This window comes from Electrona antarctica (genome assembly GCF_951216825.1).
Source record: "Electrona antarctica genome assembly, chromosome: 7".
Taxonomy (NCBI): domain Eukaryota; kingdom Metazoa; phylum Chordata; class Actinopteri; order Myctophiformes; family Myctophidae; genus Electrona; species Electrona antarctica.
The window spans coordinates 1,633,798-1,657,915 of record NC_136812.1 but is presented as its reverse complement, the minus strand read 5'-3'; the positions used below and the strand labels follow the sequence as shown (position 1 = coordinate 1,657,915).

Below are 24,118 nucleotides of genomic sequence, written 5' to 3'. Positions count from 1 at the left end.
TGTAGCTCGGTGGTATTTTCTAATGGCTCGGGAGTCAGGACACTGTTCAAGAGAACAAACATCTGGAACAGGCAGGCCTATAAAATAATCCATCTGTCATTTCCAGAGGGAAGCGAGTGCGTTGCGCGCGCTTGCACGCAAACACACACACACACGCATACGTGCACGCGAGCGAATGGCTGACTAGATCCGCAATTATTTCACGTGCTTCTCTATTTACTTCCTAGTTCCAACTCCACTTCCTACTTGTTGCTGTCATGTGGGTCTCTGTTATCCAATCCAACCTTTGAAGAGGACGTGATTGGGGTGTCCCTGATGATGCGAATGAAGTACCTAAGTCACGTGTCATACCCCATGCTTTCACAGAATGAAGTACCTAAGTCACGCGTCATACCCCATGCTTTCACAGAATGAAGTACCTAAGTCACGCGTCATACCCCATGCTTTCACAGAGAGGACTCTCTTAAAACCAATGACTTATAATAATGACTTATGGCATGTCTACCGTCATTATTTCCTCTTGTAACGATTGACAGCAAGTTATGTGGTGTTTGTGAACAAGGCAGCAATGATGTGCTAATGTGAGCTTAGCAGGGTGAGGTGAGCTGTGATTGGTATAGCAGTGTCAGATGACCTGTGTACTAGTTCATATTGGTCTGCTGTATGTATTAGGCTCAATAGCAGGGTACAATCGACAGCAGGTTTTCATTCAGTTTGCTTTACCAACATCAACAGAAACCTTCATTCACCATGCTTCCATACCTTAGTTAGTATCATCAGTAGTAGAATTAAGAGCCAAACTATCAACCAGTAAGACGCCTGAGGGCGAGAAGCGACCTCACGCTAAGGGCGAGGTCGTGTGCACGCATCCGCCTCATTGACGGCAGACTGCTGGGCGAGCGCTGGCGCTTTGGCATGGGGGGTCAGATCAATGCTATGCCCGATGAGACACAACTCTTCCTCTCCACCAAGACCACCACTAAATCCAACCATTCCACCCTCGCCATCTGCTTCACAGGCGTAAATGCATGGAAGCAAAATAACTTTCTCAAATTCAAATGAAATGAAGCAGCCCAACTCCCTCACCTGCTCAACCTGTGATTTCTCACTCAATATCGAGTGCTTTTCACCTCCTCCACCCACGTATGCAACCTTGGAATCATCCTCGACCCCGCCCTCTCATTCCTCCCCCACATACTCCAGAGCACAAAAGCTTGCCTTTTTCCATCTAAGGAATATTGCCTGCCTCCGGCCCTCACTGTCTCTCTCACTACTCATTCACACATTTATTATATCCAATCTACTGGAACAACATCCTCACCCACATAGTATCACCACTAAAGTCCTCAATAAACTCCAATATGTTCAAAACTCTGCTGCCCACCTTAGCCATTCCAGAGAAGAGAAGACATTCATTGGCTCCTGGTCAAACACAGTACTTCACAATACTACCACTCACCTACATGGCACTCGACTTCTTTTCCGACCTCCTGTAACGCACGTGTGTGTGTGCTTGCGTGCGTCTATACTTAATACAGTGTATATATAAACTATGATGATGTTTTAAAGTATTAGTTTTTATGTCTTTTGATTTGCATTGCTATGTTGTCTTTTAAGTCTGGGTTGTTGAATGTTCCAGCTGCACAACAGCTCAACCATGGGTTGACAAGTGTGAATCTCGTTTGCGTCTGAGCATAGGCATGGCTGAGGCATGGTAACGCCCGCCTGCCTGTGATTGGCCTACTGACACTGCCCGTTTTGACTGTCCTCCGAGACGCGAGGTTACTCCGTGGTGAGATTGAGAAATAAATAATATGCCTATAAAACAAGAGAATGACAGCTTGGCACACCGTACACGCGACAGAATGCAGCATTGTAACTAACTTGTAAGTTTTATTTTTGTAGAAGAGGCAAACTAATATTGTTTATACCGTTTGCTTTGATTGAATAATTGATTGAACATGTACGTTGTACAATGATTTAATTAGTGTTAGTGTTGATTATCGTATATTAATCTAATTATAGTTAACTAATACTATTACACTAAAAAGGCTGAAGATGGAGGGAAAATAGACCTTTTTATAACAATAATGTTTCAAGTTTACAAATGACACAATCAACACAAACACTTTATTTTAGAACACACCCACATCATATCATGAGTGCATGTTCAATCAATTATTCCATCAAAGCAAACGGCATAAACAATATTATGACCCTTCTTCAAAAATAAAAGTTACAAGTTATAGTTCTCTTGTATCGTACCGTACTACTTTCGCATCAGACATCCAGCATATATCCACCTCAGAGGACAGTCAAGACATCAGGCATCCAGCATATATCCACCTCAGAGGACAGTCAAGACATCAGGCATCCAGCATATATCCACCTCAGAGGACAGTCAAGACATCAGGCATCCAGCATATCCACCTCAGAGGACAGTCAAGACATCAGGCATCCAGCATATCCACCTCAGAGGACAGTCAAGACATCAGACATCCAGCATATATCCACCTCAGAGGACAGTCAAGACATCAGACATCCAGCATATATCCACCTCAGAGGACAGTCAAGACATCAGACATCCAGCATATATCCACCTCAGAGGACAGTCATCAGACATCCAGCATATATCCACCTCAGAGGACAGTCATCAGACATCCAGCATATATCCACCTCAGAGGACAGTCAAGACATCAGGCATCCAGCATATATCCACCTCAGAGGACAGTCAAGACATCAGGCATCCAGCATATATCCACCTCAGAGGACAGTCAAGACATCAGACATCCAGCATATATCCACCTCAGAGGACAGTCAAGACATCAGACATCCAGCATATATCCACCTCAGAGGACAGACATCAGGCATCCAGCATATATCCACCTCAGAGGACAGTCAAGACGGGCAGTGTCGGTAGGCCAATCACAGGCAGGCGGGGCGTTACCATGCCTATGCTCGGAGGCAAACGAGATTCACGCGGTTGACAAGGACTTATTTTGCTAACCTCTCACAGTGGAACCTTAGATATAAAAACCTCTATGCCTCATTGGCATTGTTTAGTACAGCACAGTACAGTAGAGTACAGCACAGAGTACAGTACAGAGTACAGTACCTGTACAGTACTGTATAGTACAGTACATAGTACAGTACAGAGTAGTACAGTGTACAGTACGAATAGTACAGTATGGTACTACAATACGGTACAAATTCTACAGTACGGTACAGTATGAATAGCACAGTACGGTGCGGTACAGTACGATTAGTACAGTACAGCAGGGGATCTCAACGTTTTTGTCTGGGGACCCCCGGAAATGCTTTGGCTATGTCTCTTGTATATGATGTTTTTTTATGTTCTTTTTAACTAATAGTGGTGTATTGGTGAAGCTCCTGTCTGTAGCCACCTTAGAACATGTTGTGATTTGTGCTAAAAAGAAAGCTTATGGACCAAAAGAACGACTGAGGGCCATGAACCTGTTGAAAAGAATTAGCCGCGATAATACGGATAAAACAGAATATTGCTTTGATAGAACAGGCCAAGATCAAGATCTTTTGGCTAGTACCGACTTTAATTTCAGAATCCAAGACTCCCTTTATGATACGTGCAACATTGCAACTGCAAGAGAAACCTCAGACATAATAAATGCCATGAATGATAAGCCGCCCTTTAAAATGAACAGATAACAAATTACATTTACAAAACTTTACATTCATGACTATTGACTCCTGAGCAAATGTATTCTGATGGACCATAGCATTCAACTTAAAACCGTTTTTAAATGCCTCCCAAAACCATGGTACTCGATTAACAGAGCCCCTGCTTGGCTGGCTGAGCTCCCCGGGGGAAGCTTTCGGGTGGATCTCTAGGGGCATCGGCTTGGGTTGAGCCTTCCAACGGCGTCTACCTTGATCTCCGTCCTGCAGACGATGTGGCCTGGGTTGCAGGGGTCGGTCCAAGTGATCTCCGTCCTGCAGACGATGTGGCCTGGGTTGCAGGGGTCGGTCCAAGTGATCTCCGTCCTGCAGACGATGTGGCCTGGGTTGCAGGGGTCGGTCCAAGTGATCTCCGTCCTGCAGACGATGTGGCCTGGGTTGCAGGGGTCGGTCCAAGACGATGTGGCCTGGGTTGCAGGGGTCGGTCCAAGACGATGTGGCCTGGGTTGCAGGGGTCGGTCCAAGTGGCCTGGGTTGCAGGGGTCGGTCCAAGTGGCCTGGGTTGCAGGGGTCGGTCCAAGACGATGTGGCCTGGGTTGCAGGGGTCGGTCCAAGTGGCCTGGGTTGCAGGGGTCGGTCCAGACGATGTGGCCTGGGTTGCAGGGGTCGGTCCAGACGATGTGGCCTGGGTTGCAGGGGTCGGTCCAGACGATGTGGCCTGGGTTGCAGGGGTCGGTCCAAGTGGCCTGGGTTGCAGGGGTCGGTCCAGACGATGTGGTCTGGGTTGCAGGGGTCGGTCCAAGTGGCCTGGGTTGCAGGGGTCGGTCCAGACGATGTGGCCTGGGTTGCAGGGGTCGGTCCAAGACGATGTGGCCTGGGTTGCAGGGGTCGGTCCAGACGATGTGGCCTGGGTTGCAGGGGTCGGTCCAGACGATGTGGCCTGGGTTGCAGGGGTCGGTCCAAGTGTAAGCAGCAAAATGTTACATTTAATTTAACTCATTCTTACCCTTAAAGCAATTATAGCTTAATAACTTTGCAATAGGCTACACTACAGCATAGGGACAGCAGTAGAAGCAACCAACTACAACTAACCATGTACTGAAAGCCTGTGGGTCTTGCATTCAGTCCTCAAGGATACCTGACACTGAAACTAACTCCGCAAGCTACGTTTCGTTAGTGTGCAAAGCTGCCGTCAAGGTAATTCCAAATATAAAATATAGCTGCAAGCAGCGATAAGGCGGGACCAAGAAAGAAGACAATACGCAATAAGAACAATATGCACAAATAAGACTCACAAGCTGAGTTGTCAGTACCCGGATTTGAACACAAAACCTTGTGGTCCGAAGGCAAGAGCTCTACTGACTGAGCTACACAGAGACATCAGTCACTACATTGTAAACAGGAAAATCAGTGTTTTTGATAATAGTGTGTGTCCTGGTTATGTTTTGCTGTAATTTTTCTCACATACAAACTTCTCTTCAACTGGGATTTCAGATAATGGTCCATACATTGCGTGTAGAACGTTTCACGCAAATTGCTTAAAAAACCAGGCAGAAAATCAGGTATAAGCATTTTTCAAACTGCTCAAAATGGCAGAAAATCTGAGGGCGGAGCTTACTTGTCAAAGTGATAGATGTGTTCCCCATGAGTCAAGGAACATGTGGAAACGAGTGCCATGACTTTTGGCCAAATGAGGCATGAGTTAAGCCTGTTCAAAGGTTTAATTTTCAAAAATGTGCTATAGAGCCCCCCTTTGGCCAATTGGAGTAAGACTGCTTTCAGTGCTATTTGGCATGACCCTCTACTATACTGTAAAGTGACATAAGCATATGACGCTGCATGTAGGTATTAGAGGCAGAAGAAGTATTTATATAAAACAGCAATTTTCATTGGCTCATAAAAACATTCATTTTTTGACTTAAAATAAATGTACTACGATTATTTGTCCGTATAGGTCCAAAGTTCACGTGTAGACGTTTTTGTACATTTTGATCAAAGATCCTGGGAGGAGATACATTTTAACTGTTTTTCATATAATTCAAACTGGCGGGTGATCTAAAGGTCAGAAGTCAAAAGTCTGAACACGAAAGTTGTTCGGCATGAGGAGACACATATGTTTATCAAAGTTGCATTGCCGACGGTCAGGCGGTTCATGAGCTATGCACGTTCAAAGTTAGCATTTTCAATTGAGTGCTATAGCGCCACCCTTTGGCCAATGGTCATGGGCTTCACATGGTCACCGTTTGGCATGGCCCTCTACCAGATTACCGCGTTTCACGAAAACCAAAGCGACTTCTTGGTCCCTTAATAATAATTAAAAACAAAATGAGGGAAACCAAAAATAAAGGGACCCATACAAATGTGTCCATGACTCACAGATGAGTCTAGGAGTACTTTTGGTGTGGGAACCAGTGCTTAGTACGAGTGCCTCAACCCAAATAAAATGTCCAATATTTCACTTTCGTCAGCTCAGAAGAATGCTCAACTCCTTTTTTCTACTTGGAGTATTACATGATGGATATTAACCTGTCCAACGATTCTAAAATAAGCTGCTGTGAAGGCATCTTGTGCAACGGTGTCAGTCAGTTATCCTACACGCGTTGCTATTAAACCAGTGCTATAGCCTCCTAATTCTGGTAGCACTAGTGCACGTTATCTGTAAAGAGTATAAAACAAATGAAAATATAGCTGCAAGCAGCGATAAGGCGGGACCAAGAAAGAAGACAATACGCAATAAGAATAATATGCACAAATACAAATCACAGGCTGAGTTGTCGCTACCTGGATTTGAACCAGTGACCCTGTGGTCCAAAGGTGAGAGCTCTACCGATGCAGACACAGTCAGTTGACTCATTCTAAACAGTAACATCAACCAGTATTTTTGGTAACAACTGTCCTGGTCTTTATCCATTACTACAGTGTGTTTTCACGTACAAACTTCTCTTTGTACGCTTTCAGTGCTATTTGGCATGACCCTCTACCATACTGTACAGTTGCAAAAGCATATGACGCTGCATGTATGTATTAGGAACAAAAGAAGAATTTTCACAAACCAGAAATGTTCATTGGCTCATAAAAACTTCATTTTTTGACTTAAAAGAAATTCAGATTATTTGTCCGTATAGGTGTAACGGTTGTGTACCCGTCCCGTCATGCAACACACACACAGAGGCACTGGGTTGGGTGTTGTGGTTCTTTTACTGAGGTAGCTGCAAATGAGTGGTTCATAAGCACAAACATATTTTGGTTAGCTCCTCCACTGGTTGTGACGTCACAGCAGATAGCTAGTCAGACTGTGTAGTACAGAACATCTTAAATAATACTTTACATTTTACAATAAATGCATTCAGATGTCTTTTTACAATGGTAACAGTATTCTTTTTAACATGTGATCGTATAGTGGTTTTAACTGGGTTTTAACATTAATGCTTTACAATGAATTCAAATACAATCTCTTTTTAACTTGCTTTTAACCTACAACATCCTTTTTATATAGAAATGAAACAGAAATACAAGACGGTAGCCAAAATGAATTAATAAACTGCATAACAGCACCCTCTGGTGGTACACAGAATATACAGCAGCCACCACGTTTAGGCGCGATGCGCATTATTCTAAAATGGCGTCCACGGTCCACAATACAATATGAACTTTGAACTTGTAAACATCTCTGACACATAGTGCAACAACATTTACCTGCAAATGAGTGGTTCATAAGCACAAACATATTTTGGTTAGCTCCTCCACTGGTTGTGACGTCTATAGGAAAGATAACATTGTCTTCAGTATCAAAATAAATAGTACAACCAACGTGAGCAACAAACACAAAACGAAAATACACTGGGATAGCATCTTCAAAGTTGTTACATGACTGTGTATCATACAGCAAATCTCACGTTAGCTTTTGTGTACTTTATAATACTTTTTCAGAGGAGCACCGGACAATTCACACTCACCACAGCAGATAGCTAGTCAGACTGTGGGGAATTTCCGTTTCCGGTCACATTTATAGACTACCAGTAGGGGGCGCCAAACAACCACTCACGCAGGAGGATAAACTATAGACATATATTAGCAGGAATTTCACTACAATAAACAGAGTATTTATTCTACCCGTTACATAGGTCCAAAGTTCACGTGTATACGTTTTTGTCAAATACATTTTGATCAAAGATCCTGGGAGGAGATACATTTTAACTGTTTCATATAATTAAAAATGACGGGTGATCTAAAGGTCAGAGGTCAAAAGTCAGAACACGAAAGTTGTTCGGCATGAGGAGACACATATGTGTATCAAAGTGTCATTGCCAACGGTCAAACGGTTCATGAGATATGCACGTTCAAAGCATTTTCAATTGAGTGCTATAGCGCCACCATTTGGCCAATCATCATGGGCTTCGCATAGTCACCGTTTGGCATGGCCCTCTACCAGACTACCGCGTTTCGCGAAAACCGACTGCACGGTTCAGTCAGAACAGCTATTTTTGGCGGAAGGAGGAGGAGAAGAAGGAGAAGAAAAATAAACACAAAAGCAATAAGTGACCAAAGTCACTTTGTGACTTCTTGGTCCCTTAAATATGGTTTAATAATTAAAACATGTCCTCACTCATTTCCACTATGTTGAAAAGAGTAAAAGAAAAATCCTTCAATGAATAGTTGTGTCCAAACCTTAGAGTATATATGAATAGAGACGGCACCCGAGTTCTCCTCCCATCCACTTGCATTAAGTTGCTCAAAAGCGCATGAGGCGATTTCACTGTGCATTCTGGGTAGGAACAGAGTGCATTCTGGGATGGATTGGGCCCAAACACATGAACGCGCTGCCGCTGACTATCATTGCAGGCATTCAGCGTTCACGTGTCATCGTGAACGTGCACAATTATAGTCAACGGACCAGCGCGTTCATGTGTTTGGGCCCACGCTGCAATATCAAATTCGGCCACTATGTCCATTTCGCCTCAGGGTTTCATCCGGGTGCCGTCTCTATTCATATATACTCTAAGGTCCAAACTGACTGACTGGTACATACTGTATTATATATACTCTAAGGTCCAAACTGACTGACTGGTACATACTGTATTATATATACTCTAAGGTCCAAACTGACTGACTGGTACATACTGTATTATATATACTCTAAGGTCCAAACTGACTGACTGGTACATACTGTATTATATATACTCTAAGGTCCAAACTGACTGACTGGTACATACTGTATTATATATACTCTAAGGTCCAAACTGACTGACTGGTACATACTGAACTGACTGACTGGTACATACTGTATTATATATACTCTAAGGTCCAAACTGACTGACTGGTACATACTGAACTGACTGACTGGTACATACTGTATTATATATACTCTAAGGTCCAAACTGACTGACTGGTACATACTGAACTGACTGACTGGTACATACTGTATTATATATACTCTAAGGTCCAAACTGACTGACTGGTACATACTGAACTGACTGACTGGTACATACTGTATTATATATACTCTAAGGTCCAAACTGACTGACTGGTACATACTGTATTATATATACTCTAAGGTCCAAACTGACTGACTGGTACATACTGTATTATATATATACTCTAAGGTCCAAACTGACTGACTGGTACATACTGTATTATATATACTCTAAGGTCCAAACTGACTGACTGGTACATACTGTATTATATATACTCTAAGGTCCAAACTGACTGACTGGTACATACTGTATTATATATACTCTAAGGTCCAAACTGACTGACTGGTACATACTGTATTATATATACTCTAAGGTCCAAACTGACTGACTGGTACATACTGTATTATATATACTCTAAGGTCCAAACTGACTGACTGGTACATACTGTATTATATATACTCTAAGGTCCAAACTGACTGACTGGTACATACTGTATTATATATACCCTAAGGTCCAAACTGACTGACTGGTACATACTGTATTATATATACTCTAAGGTCCAAACTGACTGACTGGTACATACTGTATCATATATACTCTAAGGTCCAAACTGACTGACTGGTACATACTGTATCATATATACTCTAAGGTCCAAACTGACTGACTGGTACATACTGTATTATATATACTCTAAGGTCCAAACTGACTGACTGGTACATACTGTATTATATATACTCTAAGGTCCTGACTGGTACATACTGTATCATATATACTCTAAGGTCCAAACTGACTGACTGGTACATACTGTATTATATATACTCTAAGGTCCAAACTGACTGACTGGTACATACTGTATTATATATACTCTAAGGTCCAAACTGACTGACTGGTACATACTGTATTATATATACTCTAAGGTCCAAACTGACTGACTGGTACATACTGTATTATATATACTCTAAGGTCCAAACTGACTGACTGGTACATACTGTATTATATATACTCTAAGGTCCAAACTGACTGACTGGTACATACTGTATTATATATACCCTAAGGTCCAAACTGACTGACTGGTACATACTGTATTATATATACTCTAAGGTCCAAACTGACTGACTGGTACATACTGTATTATATATACTCTAAGGTCCAAACTGACTGACTGGTACATACTGTATTATATATACCCTAAGGTCCAAACTGACTGACTGGTACATACTGTATTATATATACTCTAAGGTCCAAACTGACTGACTGGTACATACTGTATTATATATACCCTAAGGTCCAAACTGACTGACTGGTACATACTGTATTATATATACCCTAAGGTCCAAACTGACTGACTGGTACATACTGTATTATATATACTCTAAGGTCCAAACTGACTGACTGGTACATACTGTATCATATATACTCTAAGGTCCAAACTGACTGACTGGTACATACTGTATCATATATACTCTAAGGTCCAAACTGACTGACTGGTACATACTGTATTATATATACTCTAAGGTCCAAACTGACTGACTGGTACATACTGTATTATATATACTCTAAGGTCCTGACTGGTACATACTGTATCATATATACTCTAAGGTCCAAACTGACTGACTGGTACATACTGTATTATATATACTCTAAGGTCCAAACTGACTGACTGGTACATACTGTATTATATATACTCTAAGGTCCAAACTGACTGACTGGTACATACTGTATTATATATACTCTAAGGTCCAAACTGACTGACTGGTACATACTGTATTATATATACTCTAAGGTCCAAACTGACTGACTGGTACATACTGTATTATATATACTCTAAGGTCCAAACTGACTGACTGGTACATACTGTATTATATATACTCTAAGGTCCAAACTGACTGACTGGTACATACTGTATTATATATACTCTAAGGTCCTGACTGGTACATACTGTATCATATATACTCTAAGGTCCTGACTGGTACATACTGTATCATATATACTCTAAGGTCCTGACTGGTACATACTGTATCATATATACTCTAAGGTCCAAACTGACTGACTGGTACATACTGTATTATATATACTCTAAGGTCCTGACTGGTACATACTGTATCATATATACTCTAAGGTCCTGACTGGTACATACTGTATTATATATACTCTAAGGTCCAAACTGACTGACTGGTACATACTGTATTATATATACTCTAAGGTCCTGACTGGTACATACTGTATCATATATACTCTAAGGTCCTGACTGGTACATACTGTATTATATATACTCTAAGGTCCAAACTGACTGACTGGTACATACTGTATCATATATACTCTAAGGTCCTGACTGGTACATACTGTATCATATATACTCTAAGGTCCAAACTGACTGACTGGTACATACTGTATTATATATACTCTAAGGTCCAAACTGACTGACTGGTACATACTGTATTATATATACTCTAAGGTCCAAACTGACTGACTGGTACATACTGTATTATATATACTCTAAGGTCCAAACTGACTGACTGGTACATACTGTATTATATATACTCTAAGGTCCAAACTGACTGACTGGTACATACTGTATTATATATACTCTAAGGTCCAAACTGACTGACTGGTACATACTGTATTATATATACTCTAAGGTCCAAACTGACTGACTGGTACATACTGTATTATATATACTCTAAGGTCCAAACTGACTGACTGGTACATACTGTATTATATATACTCTAAGGTCCTGACTGGTACATACTGTATCATATATACTCTAAGGTCCAAACTGACTGACTGGTACATACTGTATTATATATACTCTAAGGTCCAAACTGACTGACTGGTACATACTGTATTATATATACTCTAAGGTCCAAACTGACTGACTGGTACATACTGTATTATATATACTCTAAGGTCCAAACTGACTGACTGGTACATACTGTATTATATATACTCTAAGGTCCAAACTGACTGACTGGTACATACTGTATTATATATACTCTAAGGTCCAAACTGACTGACTGGTACATACTGTATTATATATACTCTAAGGTCCAAACTGACTGACTGGTACATACTGTATTATATATACTCTAAGGTCCAAACTGACTGACTGGTACATACTGTATTATATATACTCTAAGGTCCAAACTGACTGACTGGTACATACTGTATTATATATACTCTAAGGTCCAAACTGACTGACTGGTACATACTGTATTATATATACCCTAAGGTCCAAACTGACTGACTGGTACATACTGTATTATATATACTCTAAGGTCCAAACTGACTGACTGGTACATACTGTATTATATATACTCTAAGGTCCAAACTGACTGACTGGTACATACTGTATTATATATACTCTAAGGTCCAAACTGACTGACTGGTACATACTGTACTGTTACTGTACATACTGTACATACTGTATTATACACATACTGTATAACCACCGTTTCTTTTTTCCTGTGACAGAATCGGAGCACTGGGTTTCCTGTCACTTCCTGAGAGCAAGTCTATTCGTGGAAATGCAGGGCTACTAGACCAGCAACTGGCCCTCCGCTGGGTAACAGACAATATTGATGCTTTTGGAGGTCACCCCTCTAAGGTATGGCTTTTTATTCATTACGTAGATTAAGTTTATTAATGCAGATTTAAAATATTTTGTGTTTCAATATTTGTATTAAGCAGAAAAGACAAGACATGGACAATACATGAACTTATGACACCCCATGTGTCATAAGTATGACATACGACACATAAGTTCAACATACGACACTTAACCTGTAACAGTTTTTTCTTTTTTTTCTATTAAACACTTTGAGGTTCTCTGGGGGTTTAGATCCAGAGCTGTAAGACATTAATGAGATCAACCATAATCCCAAATGGGTTGACAGTTCAATAACAGGACAAAAACAAAAAGTATATGCAAATCATAAGATACCTATGCCAAGGGGGCATAGGGACAGAAAGGATATTCAAATCATAAGTACCTATTTACAGTTTCATATTTAAAATATTTTAAGTAAGCCTATCATGCCATTTACCAAAAATACAATGAACTATTGTAACACCTTACAGCTTACATCAACAATATAAGTAACTTGTCATCATCATCGAAATCATGTGTGAAAAACCAAGCAAAAGTATAAAGTGGCCTGTTATCTCCAGGTGACCTTGTTTGGGGAGAGTGCTGGGGCAGCGTCTGTTGGCTACCACCTTCTGTCCCCAGGCAGCCATGGACTCTTTCAGAGAGCAGTGATGCAAAGTGCTTCTCCTACTGCACCCTGGGCCTTTAACAGTCAGAGCGAGGCTAGGGAGAGGTACAGTGGCTTACATGACTATGTTTTCACTATTCCAGACATTGGTTCATCAGTTCAATCAGCTGTGAATTCATTCATTCATTCAGTCATTCCTATATTGTCTGTCTGTCTGTCTGTCTGTCTGTCTGTCTGTCTGTCTGTCTGTCTGTCTGTCTGTCTGTCTGTCTGTCTGTCTGTCTGTCTGTCTGTCTGTCTGTCTGTCTGTCTCACTCACTCACTCACTCACTCACTCACTCGTTGAGGTATGACTCACGCACTTTGTTATTTTGACCAATACGAATACACTCATAATTAGAATTAGTGATTCATAGAGTGCACCGGGTAGAAAACAAAGATGAACAAAACATCCATGCTCATTAAGAGAAGGGCACTCAGGCAGAAGAAATATCTACACTCTCTTCCACTCTTCAACCGTGGCTCTCCCAGTTCATCATTATTATTCAGAAGTAGTGACACACACGTCTCAAACGCTGCTCAAATGCATGCAAACTCAATTATGTTCGCCATGGCTCATACTGCTCTCATTCATCTTCAGCCCTCTCCCTGTTTCCACCTCCATTCACATCCTCTCTCTCTCTCTCTCTCTCTCTCTCTCTCTCTTCCTCACCTTTCATCTGTCTCTCACCCTTCCACAATCCCTCTCATCTTCCCTTCCTTCTTCTCTCCCTCTCTCCTCTACACTACTCTCACTCCTTTCTGTCCATTTCCCCCATGTCTGTTTTTTTCAGGTCTGTGAGGCTTGGCCAGCTGCTAGGCTGCCCACTCTCCCCTGCAGCTGATCTGGAGGTGTGTCTGCAGAAGAAAGACCCGCAGGACATCGTTGAGAAGCAATATGACGCTTATCCTAAACCTGCACTCCTGGCCCTGCCCTTCGTGCCAACTGTAGACAACAACTTCCTACCAGATGAACCAGAAGTAGGTGTGTGGGTGCAGTGTCTGCATGGGTGCATTAGGAAGATGATGTTGGTGTTGTCACATGTTGAAATGTAGGCTACTAGTGAATGTTGTGGGTAACAGGTACGGTCGCCCCTTTTCCAACTCGCCCCCTGCAAAAAGTGAAGAACGGTCGCCCCGGAATTTCAAAAGGTGAAGATAACTCGCCCCAAAGCCATGGATAACCTTTTGATTGATTGAAAATTGTATTAACAGTTTGCAGAATTACAGTACATTTCAAGCACAAACTCAATACAAAGGCTGTTAACTGTGAGTGGACGACCCAATTAAGCATTACACTTGTTTACAACAGGGTCCACCATGTTCAATTCATCAAAAACTCGCCCCGAAAGCGTGGATATCTCGCCCCAAAGTGTGGATATGGAATTGGGGCGAATCGTCTGGTATTCATGTTGTGTGCATTCATATGTACACATTTTGAAATGTGCACACATTGAGGTTGAGAAAAAACTGTAAAAGTTAATAACTGAAAGTCTTTATTTTCTCATCACTCATAAAGGTGCTTCTTCGCACTGGCAACTTCCTGAAGACCGATGTACTGCTTGGCGTCAACAAAGATGAAGGAACGTACTTCCTAATTTATGGATCACCAGGATATGACCTTGAAAGTCAGAGTCTGATCAGTAGGAAGGACTTCCTGGAGGGGGTGAACCTTGCAATGCCAGGAGCCAGTAACGTCTCGATGGAGTCAGCTGTTTTCCTTTACACAGATTGGGCAGATGAGAATAATAGCACAAAACGTCGAGATTCGTTGGGTCACCTGGTTGGAGACCAGGCCTTTGTTTGTCCTGTATTAGAGTTCACTCGCAGGTAATTGACCCAGACAACTCTGTTGATTTTAGGAAGCCTTGAAGCAAGGGAGGTCATCATTTTTAATCACAGTTCATTTTCTTAGGATTTCACTGAGGGCTCCATGGACAGCTTTATGGAGTAGGGAGATCCATAGCATTTTGCCACTATAATATCATGGGCTCCATGGACAGCTTTATGGAGTAGGGCGATCCATAGCATTATGCCTGTAATATCATTAATAGGGAGATCCATAGCATTATGCCTGTAATATCATTCATTGTATTGAATTGCTAAATTACACTGAGAGGGAAACCAAAGATGCACAGGCGTTGTGTTTTCCTCTCTCTGCATTCTTAAAACAACTTGCCCTAGCCTAGCCCCTTAGATAGCACATTATGTAGACTTAGATAGTATTTTAAACAGACTTATAGATTGTTACGTAGACAGCTCTAGAATTGCACTTTATGTAGTCATAGCACTTTATAGTACACGTAATATATTATATAGTATAGTATGTATAGTTTACATAGATACTCCACTGTTACGTTCTTAGTTTACGCATGATTCATGATAACTACTTTTTATATATGTGATGTATGCCATGCTTTTGTTATTGCTTAATGTAAGTCGCTCTGGATTAGGAGCGTCTGCTAAATGCCTAAATTGTAAATTGCAAAAAGAAAACCAGTATGCCTGCAGTGCAGTTGGCTTCTTTAAACTCAAGTAATACAATATGGTCACTTCCTCTCCCAGGTATGCAGAACATGGAGGGAAACCCCGCCTCTTCCTGTTTGACCACCGCTCATCCACCAACCCCTGGCCAGAGTGGATGGGTGTTATGCATGGCTACGAGATCGAGTTTGTATTCGGAATGCCACTGAATCGAACCCTGGCATACACGCAGGAGGAAGTGACCATGAGCAAGAAGTTTATGAAACACTGGGCCAACTTTGCCCGGACAGGGTAAATATCCATCCATCCATCCATCCATCCATCCATCCATCCAAAATCCACCCATCCAAAAAAGACATTGGTTGAATGTTGTACGTAAGCACTGGTTCTCAAAGTGCCACCATTCCTTGAGGGGATTTCAGTGGGAAAACGAGGAGCAGTTGAAACACTTAAAGGGGTATTTTACATGTATAAAACATGTATATTTTAACCTAAATCTAAAAGCTCACAATCACTAGGGGTCCTTGACGTGAAAAGGTTTGAGACACTGATTCAAATTACTCATGGTTGCCATTGATTCTCTCCTGTTGCCTGTCAGGAACCCAGCCATCGGAGGCAGTGATTGGCCCATCTTCACTTTGGAGAAGCAAGAGTATGTTTCTCTGAACTCCATGCCTCCGGAGATAGAGAGGATAAAGGAAGCTCAATGCCAATGGTGTCAGTTCTGGAACAACTTGCTACCTAAAATACAGAAAGTTTCAGGTTAGTGGGCACGCACGCACGCACGCACGCACGCACGCACGCACGCGCGTGCGTGAACCCTTGGCCCCACCAGTTTCAAGATACAGTAGGTCATGATGAACATTTTGACTACTCAGTACATCTCCCCCTTTTAGCTCTCCATGAACGTGCAGTATGACACATGTGGGGGCAGTCAAGCATAACTCGTTGTTATTCAACTGTTGAGTCAGCGTTGGCCGAACGGATTGCGGAGCGGTCTTGATACCGGAAGGTCGCCAGTTCGAATCAGCGGTCCGACACGTTAAAATTACCACCGCTGAAGTGCCCTTGAACAAGGCATTGAACCACTACGATGAAATGTGTTCTATGAGCAGGGCCTGGCTGGAAACAAGTTCTTGAGCTTAGCCCAGATACCCTGGGTAAATATAGTAATCATTTCATTTCAGCAGTAGGCTATCCCACTCAAATGTGAGTGAAAGTCATTTGAAGAAGCGCACTTGATTATGCTTTGTCCTCTCTGGAAAGATGATTTTATAGTATGTGATCATGTTGAATTTGTCAGCATTAGCACATTGTGTGGGAGGCCAAAGGTTAGCGGTTTTGAAGTGAAAATCAGCCACAAAAGCACCCAGTTTATTATCTTATTATTCTGTTCCAACCTTGAGAAGTGTGTGTGTGTGTGTGAGAGAAAGAGACAGTTGGAGGGCAGTGTGTGCATCTGCATTTTTTTCACGCACATGTTCATATGCTTTTCTTGTCTGCCTGTCTGTCTGTCTGTCTCTAGATGAACTACAGTCATGTGTACATGCTGATGGAACTGCTCTGCGATGTAGCCATCCACTCCTCATTCTACTGTCTACCTACTGCCTATTGCGGGGCTGAAAAGAGCTCTGTTATTCTGTTTGTACTCATTACCACAAACACAGTAAAAAAAGAAGAAAACAAAGTTCTGCTTTTCTTGCCTTTTATCTGTTTCAACATGAAAGGCAGCAATCATTATAACCAATTACTTGTGGTCTGTTCTCTCACCCCTCTGTTCCCCTCTGTTCCCTCACCCCTCTGTTCCCTCACCCCTCTGTTCCCTCACCCCTCCGTTCCCTCACCCCTAACCACTTGTTGTGGTCTGTTCTCTCACCCCTAACCACCCCTAACCACCCCTAACCACCCCTAACCACTGGTCTGTTCTCTCACCCCTAACCCTAACCCTAACCCTTGTGGTCTGTTCTCTCACCCCTCTGTTCCCCCTGTTCCCCTCTGTTCCCTCACCCCTCTGTTCTCTCACCCCTAACCACTTGGTCTGTTCTCTCACCCCTAACCACTTGGTCTGTTCTCTCACCCCTAACCACTTGGTCTGTTCTCTCACCCCTAACCACTTGGTCTGTTCTCTCACCCCTAACCACTTGGTCTGTTCTCTCACCCCTAACCACTTGGTCTGTTCTCTCACCCCTAACCACTTGGTCTGTTCTCTCACCCCTAACCACTTGGTCTGTTCTCTCACCCATAACCACTTGTTGCATGTTTTATGTTTGACACATTGTTACTGGAGTTATTGATTTTTGTATGTTGATTAATTTCTTTCATTTTTCATGTTATTATCTATTGTGACATGCCCAACATAGGGAAGCCAGGTTCAAAGTAGTATAGGTGTTGCGTTGCTGCTTGCGGGTAACGTCAGATCCATTGGTCGCTGGTTTACCTCCCAGTAGTAATGCAAAAGACCATGGAGTTCACTACCAGGATATCACTCTCTTTTACTGTTGAATGCATATTGAATGAATTGTTCATGTGTTTTTTGAGGGGTCTTTACACAATCTATTATACATTGAGGGGTCTTTACACAATCTATTATACATTGAGGGGTCTTTACACAATCTATTATACATTCTGTACATTGCACATGTTGGTTTTAGCGAAGCATCCTCCGAATGGTTTCAGAATTATATATTTAAAGGACCTATAAGATAAAATTCAACTTTTTCTATTTCTTTTGTGTTTTTGGGGCTCCCATATGTGTTTTCTATCCCCACAAATAACCAATTTGTAACAATCAGGCTTTCATATCATATTATAGATGCTTTAATGGAAATTGCTCTCAGGAACAGCTCAACTGATTTTGTCCTCATCGTGAGGTCATCAATGTCACCCTACTTTGTATAATTCCTCCTCTTCAGTGTGATGAGATTAAAGGTTATGCAGGGGAAGTCGGGCAGTGTTTTCCTTTACATCTTCAGTTCCAAATTTGCATTTCCACTTTGTTTACAATGTCCACCATTGTTGATTTTCCAAGCTGGCATGGAATGGAAACAAGCCTGGTTTTCTCTAGCATCAGTAAAAAAATGACTCAAATATTAAATAATCTGCATATCAGCACCCCCACCCCCTCAGGATATTGTGGTACTGCAGCTAAAACGGCTTTCAAAGTCCAGAATGAAATGACAAGGACTGGTTCTATCAGAGTGGTGATTGAGGCTCAAACATTAGAATTAAGTTTGAGGGACATAGACAATATGATATTAAATATTAAAAGCAGTTTTAAAATGCATGTTATTTGCAGACATCAATCTGTGAAATACGGGAGCACCCAATCCGATGTTCGGCCGGCCTCCATGGATGTCCCACAGGGCTCAATCCTAGGCCCCGTCCTTTTTACCTTATACATCAATATCATTATTTCAGCTTTAAATAAACGTAAACCTTTACGCAGATGACACGCAGATATATTGTATTGCTGATACAGCCCAGCTTGCCACTAGCAATTTGCAGCTTGCTTTCAATGCCCTACAAGATGCCCTGGTAGAGTTTAGGCTTGTTCTGAATGCAAGCAAAACAAAGTTCAAAGGTCTTCGCTAGGGCTAGAACCACCTTCCATGACAACTTAGCCTTACATTCTCAAAATGGCTCTGCAATTGAAAGCGTCTCAGAATATAAGTACCTTGGCATTTGGCTAGATGACAAATTTACATCTAAATTTCACATCAAAAATCTTGTCACCAAACTAAGACAAAAATAAAGGTTTTATTTTTATATAGAAACAAAGCTTGCTTTCCGGCATCCTGTAAAAAGTTGAAGCCACTATTCTCTCGGTCTTAGACTATGGGGACATTATTTACAGGATTGCTGCTCCATCCATTTTAAAGCACCTCGACACGGTGTACCATTCTGCCCTAAGATGGGTCAATGGGGACAGCTACGGTACCCATCATTGTACACTGTATGGGAACGCAGGCTTATCCTCTCTGTCCGAGAGGCGTGATAAGCACTGGTATTTATTTATTTTCAAATTCAATTTGTTTTGAATATGTTTGAGAATTTGTTGTTTATTTCCACATTTGTTTTGAAATATAGTTGGAGTATAATAATCCATGTCGATAATCCATGTCGATGGACAAGGACGATATGTCCATGTCGATGGACAAGGACGATATGTCCTTGTCCATCAACCTCCCTACGAACATACAGCTGTTTTATTTGATCCTCCCAGTGAGCTCATGTATAGCGGAAACTTTGTTTATTTTTTACTCCATGGTGTGAATGCAATGGTGTCTCAGCAAGTGACCTGAGTTATTTAAACTTTGGTCACACCGTTTACAGTGGGCATCTTTTTTTGTCCTGTTTAGTTAGAACTGTGGACACGAAGGTGTCTCTTCAGGTGAGATGACCGACTGAAACTCTTGTCACAACGTTTACAGTGGAAAGGTTTTTCTCCAGTGTGGAGACGTTGGTGTCTCTTCAGTGGAGATGACAGACTGAAACTCTTGTCACAATGTTCACATTGGAATGGTTTTTCTCTAGTGTGGACACGAAGGTGTGTCTTCAGGTGAGATGAGTCACTGAAACTCTTGTCACAATGTTCACATTGGAATGGTTTTTCTCTAGTGTGGACACGAAGGTGTGTCTTCAGGTGAGATGAGTCACTGAAACTCATGTTACAATGTTTACATTGGAAAGGTTTTTCTCCAGTGTGGACACGCTGGTGTCTCATCAGATTACTTGAATTACTGAAACTCTTGCCACAGTATTCACATTTGAAAGGTTTTTCTCCAGTGTGGACACGAAGGTGTGACTTCAGATTACTTGAACATTTGAAACTTTTGTCACAACGTTTACATTGGAAAGGTTTTTCTCCAGTGTGGACACGAAGGTGTGACTTCAGGTGAGATGAGTCACTGAATCTTATGTTACAATGTTTACATTGGAAACGTTTTTCTCCATTGTGGACACTAAGGTGTGACTTCAGGTCACATGATTGACAGAAACTCTTGCTACAATGTTTACATTGGTAAGGTTTTTCTCCATTGTGGACACTAAGGTGTGACTTCAGATTACTTGAAACACTGAAACTCTTGCCACAGTGTTCACATTTGAAAGGTCACGCCGTTCGTCCTCATCGTCTTCACTGGTCTCCTCCCAATCATCACTGTCTTCAGTGACATCAGTGTCAGATTCAAGTTCAACTTCAACTTCAGAACAGTGGGAAGATATGTCTTCATCATTATCTTCACTTTTCACTGCTAGTAATGTCAACGTTGACCCAACAGGTTCCTCTGGTCTTTGAAGTAGCTCCTCCTGTTCAACTTTAAGCTCCTCCTGTTCTTCTTTAAGTTCCTCCTGTTCATCTTTAATGTGTGGTTTTTATGTCTGGTTCCTCCTGGAGCAGACTGGGGCTCCTCTCCTTTTCAGGAAGGATGTCTAGGAGCAGAAACATAACATGATGGTCAACACTGGATTCCTAAAATGTAAATCCATTCTTCTTCCATGTTCCATGTACAAAATGAGCTATTACCTAACAAGATAAGACCGACTAAACTGTTACTAACTACAGGTTATTACTTTTCTGGAAGTTTTAGCAATATTTAAGCTAAATTTAAATCAATTTGAAGTAATATATTTACTTTATCCCCAAAATGAATAATGATCTTACAGTAAATGTAATGTTTTTTTAATCATGAGATTCTGAAACAAATAAAAAAACATTGTACGTCAGATATGCAGCTCCGATTTTGTATTAAATTAGTCCTGCCACTCAGTGCATGACGTTATGAAACAGAAGCACTTCTGACAATGAAAGCTTGAAATGTGGACCGATGGTAGCTTAACAATCTATGTAGAAGATTTCCATGGCGTAGCTCTGGGTCTGTGAATCTGTTTGCCTGTGTGTCTGAGGAAATTTCACAAACTACTGTACCGATCAAATCCCACAAACTACTGTACCGATCAAATCTCACAAACTACAGTACCGATCAAATCTCACAAACTACTGTACCGATCAAATCCCACAAACTACTGTACCGATCAAATCCCACAAACTACTGTACCGATCAAATCCCACAAACTACTGTACCGATCAAATCCCACAAACTACTGTACCGATCAAATCCCACAAACTACTGTAGCGATCAGCGTCAAATGTCTTGTCCACGCTGCCAGTCGGCAAAGCAAGTATTTTTTACACTTGATAGGAATTGTGTCTCACATAATGGTAATGTTTCAGTTTTATAAAGAGTAAGAAAGTGCAGACGCACTTAAACACTCTATACTTAAACACTAACACTCTAGTCCACCAGAACCGTAGTAACCGTAGGATTACGTTCATCGTCTAGCCCACCAGAACCGTAGTAACCGTAGGATTACGTTCATCGTCTAGCCCACCAGAACCGTAGTAACCGTAGGATTACGTTCATCGTCTAGCCCACCAGAACCGTAGTAACCGTAGGATTACATTCATCGTCTAGCCTGCCAGAACCGTAGACTACGTTTTGCAGGGTTTATATTCTTTAATTCATGTTTTGATCAGATCGAATCGTTAGCTGCCGCTCGTTAGCATAACAGTCAAAGTGGGACATTTTGAAGATGCTTGCGCATCCACTTGCACAGTATGTGCTGCTTTCAAAGGCCTGTATCTCCAAATCGGCGCAATGAATGTAGTTTCTGGTGAAAACAAGGTTTTTCTACGGCCGACAGCAGGCGCTGTGATACTTACGGTCATTGTAACATCCGGTTACGGATATTTGGCTCTTCAAAATAAGGGTTGTGATAAAACCTTGGCAATGTGCGTTAGAGGGATTAATTAATCCTGTCGGGCAAACTGTTAGTGAAATGTCCTGAAAATATTGTCGGGAGGTGTCTCGTTTTACGATAGTCAGTCACTCATGTGGCAGCGGTGGCCGAACGGATAGCGGCGCGGTCTTGATACCGGAAGGTTCCCAGTTCGAATCAGCTGTCCGACACGTTAAAATTACCACCGCTGAAATGCCCTTGAACAAGGCATCAACCACTACGATGAAATGTGTTCTATGAGCAGGGCCTGGCTGGAAACAAGTTCTTGAGCTTAGCCCAGATACCCTGGGTAAATATAGATTTCATTTCATTTCATTTCATTTCATTTCATATCCGTTTCTAGCGAAAATGTAACTAATTCGGCAGCAGTAACATTTGTGTTTTCTCTCAGTCAGTTGTGTCCACAGATTTTAACAAATACTGTACACTTTTTGGAACAGGTTCTTCCTCCTTATATTATAATAATACCTGGTGATCATGTTTTAGGGTGGAAAAGAATCGTGGCACTCCATCTTTAAAGAAAGGAAGAGCACATGAAACTTACTGAGGTGTGGCTGATCTTCAGCTTCCTGTTTAATAGAAACGTCCCTGGCTGAGTTCATCTTCACCTGGGAGTGATGCATCATGGGTATTGTAGTCCTTATGAGTCTGGAGAGTTCATCTTCATAGATATATATAAACACTAGATGGCTCAAGGCGGAGTTTCTGACGTCGTTCACCCGGCAGCCATCTTACTTCGGGGCTACAGTACAGTATGTTCAATGGCAGCTCAAACAGAAACAGTCATAACTCGCTCAAATCTTGACGGATTTACAAACGGGTTGGTTTATTACAAACGTTGTCAACGTGGCTATGATTCAGGACGCTTATCTGCTTAATTTATGTTTTTTATATGAACGTTGTATAAAATCATATACGTATGCGGACGTCTCTGACGTTTATAACAAACCAAACCGTTTGAAAATCGGTTGAAAATTGAGCAAGTTATGGTCATTTAAGAGTACATGCCCCATAGACACAATGTTATGTGTCCCGAGGTAAGATGGCCGCCACGTAACGACGTCGCTCTCCATTGGCCAACAGCGCGGTGAGCTATCTAGAGTTTATATATATCTATGTTCATCTTCACCTGGGAGTGATGCATCATGGGTATTGTAGTCCTTATGAGTCTGGAGAGTTCATCTTCACCTGGGAGTGATGCATCATGGGTATTGTAGTCCTTATGAGTCTGGAGAGTTCATCTTCACCTGGGAGTGATGCATCATGGGTATTGTAGTCCCTATGAGTCTGGAGAGTTAATCTTCACCTGGGAGTGATGCATCATGGGTATTGTAGTTCTTATGAGTCTGGAGAGTCCATCTTCACCTGGGAGTGATGCTTCATGGGTATTGTAGTCATTATGAGTCGGGAGAGTTCATATTCACCTGCAGTCTGGACTCCACACACTGCTCTGAAATCAAGTGAATAAGGAAGGACTTAAATAAGTGGAGACCTAGTGGTGTTAGCCCAACTCTC

The 24,118-nt window shown here is 41.8% G+C and overlaps 2 protein-coding genes across 2 annotated transcripts in view; one reads left to right on the top strand and one right to left on the bottom strand.

Annotated features, from left to right (window-relative positions):
• Nucleotides 1-17,459, top strand: part of LOC306927240 (cholinesterase-like) — a gene marked incomplete at its 5' end in the record, with an annotated part of 39,658 nt that extends 22,199 nt beyond the window's left edge. The window contains 7 exons of the mRNA XM_079506950.1: nucleotides 12,540-12,672; nucleotides 13,236-13,387; nucleotides 14,116-14,302; nucleotides 14,841-15,151; nucleotides 15,887-16,096; nucleotides 16,404-16,567; nucleotides 17,331-17,459. Of these exons, the coding sequence (XP_079363076.1) occupies nucleotides 12,540-12,672; nucleotides 13,236-13,387; nucleotides 14,116-14,302; nucleotides 14,841-15,151; nucleotides 15,887-16,096; nucleotides 16,404-16,567; nucleotides 17,331-17,428 (1,255 nt within the window). The 3' untranslated portion in view covers nucleotides 17,429-17,459. The remainder of the gene's footprint in view (nucleotides 1-12,539; nucleotides 12,673-13,235; nucleotides 13,388-14,115; nucleotides 14,303-14,840; nucleotides 15,152-15,886; nucleotides 16,097-16,403; nucleotides 16,568-17,330) is intronic.
• LOC306926924 (uncharacterized protein) overlaps nucleotides 1-23,863 on the bottom strand; it is a 97,780-nt gene extending 73,917 nt beyond the window's left edge. The window contains exons 1-2 of the mRNA XM_079506435.1: nucleotides 23,792-23,863; nucleotides 23,148-23,211 (exon numbers count right to left, since the gene is read on the bottom strand). Coding sequence (XP_079362561.1) covers nucleotides 23,148-23,211; nucleotides 23,792-23,809 — 82 coding nt within the window. The 5' untranslated portion in view covers nucleotides 23,810-23,863. The remainder of the gene's footprint in view (nucleotides 1-23,147; nucleotides 23,212-23,791) is intronic.
• Nucleotides 23,864-24,118: the final 255 nt, after the last annotated feature.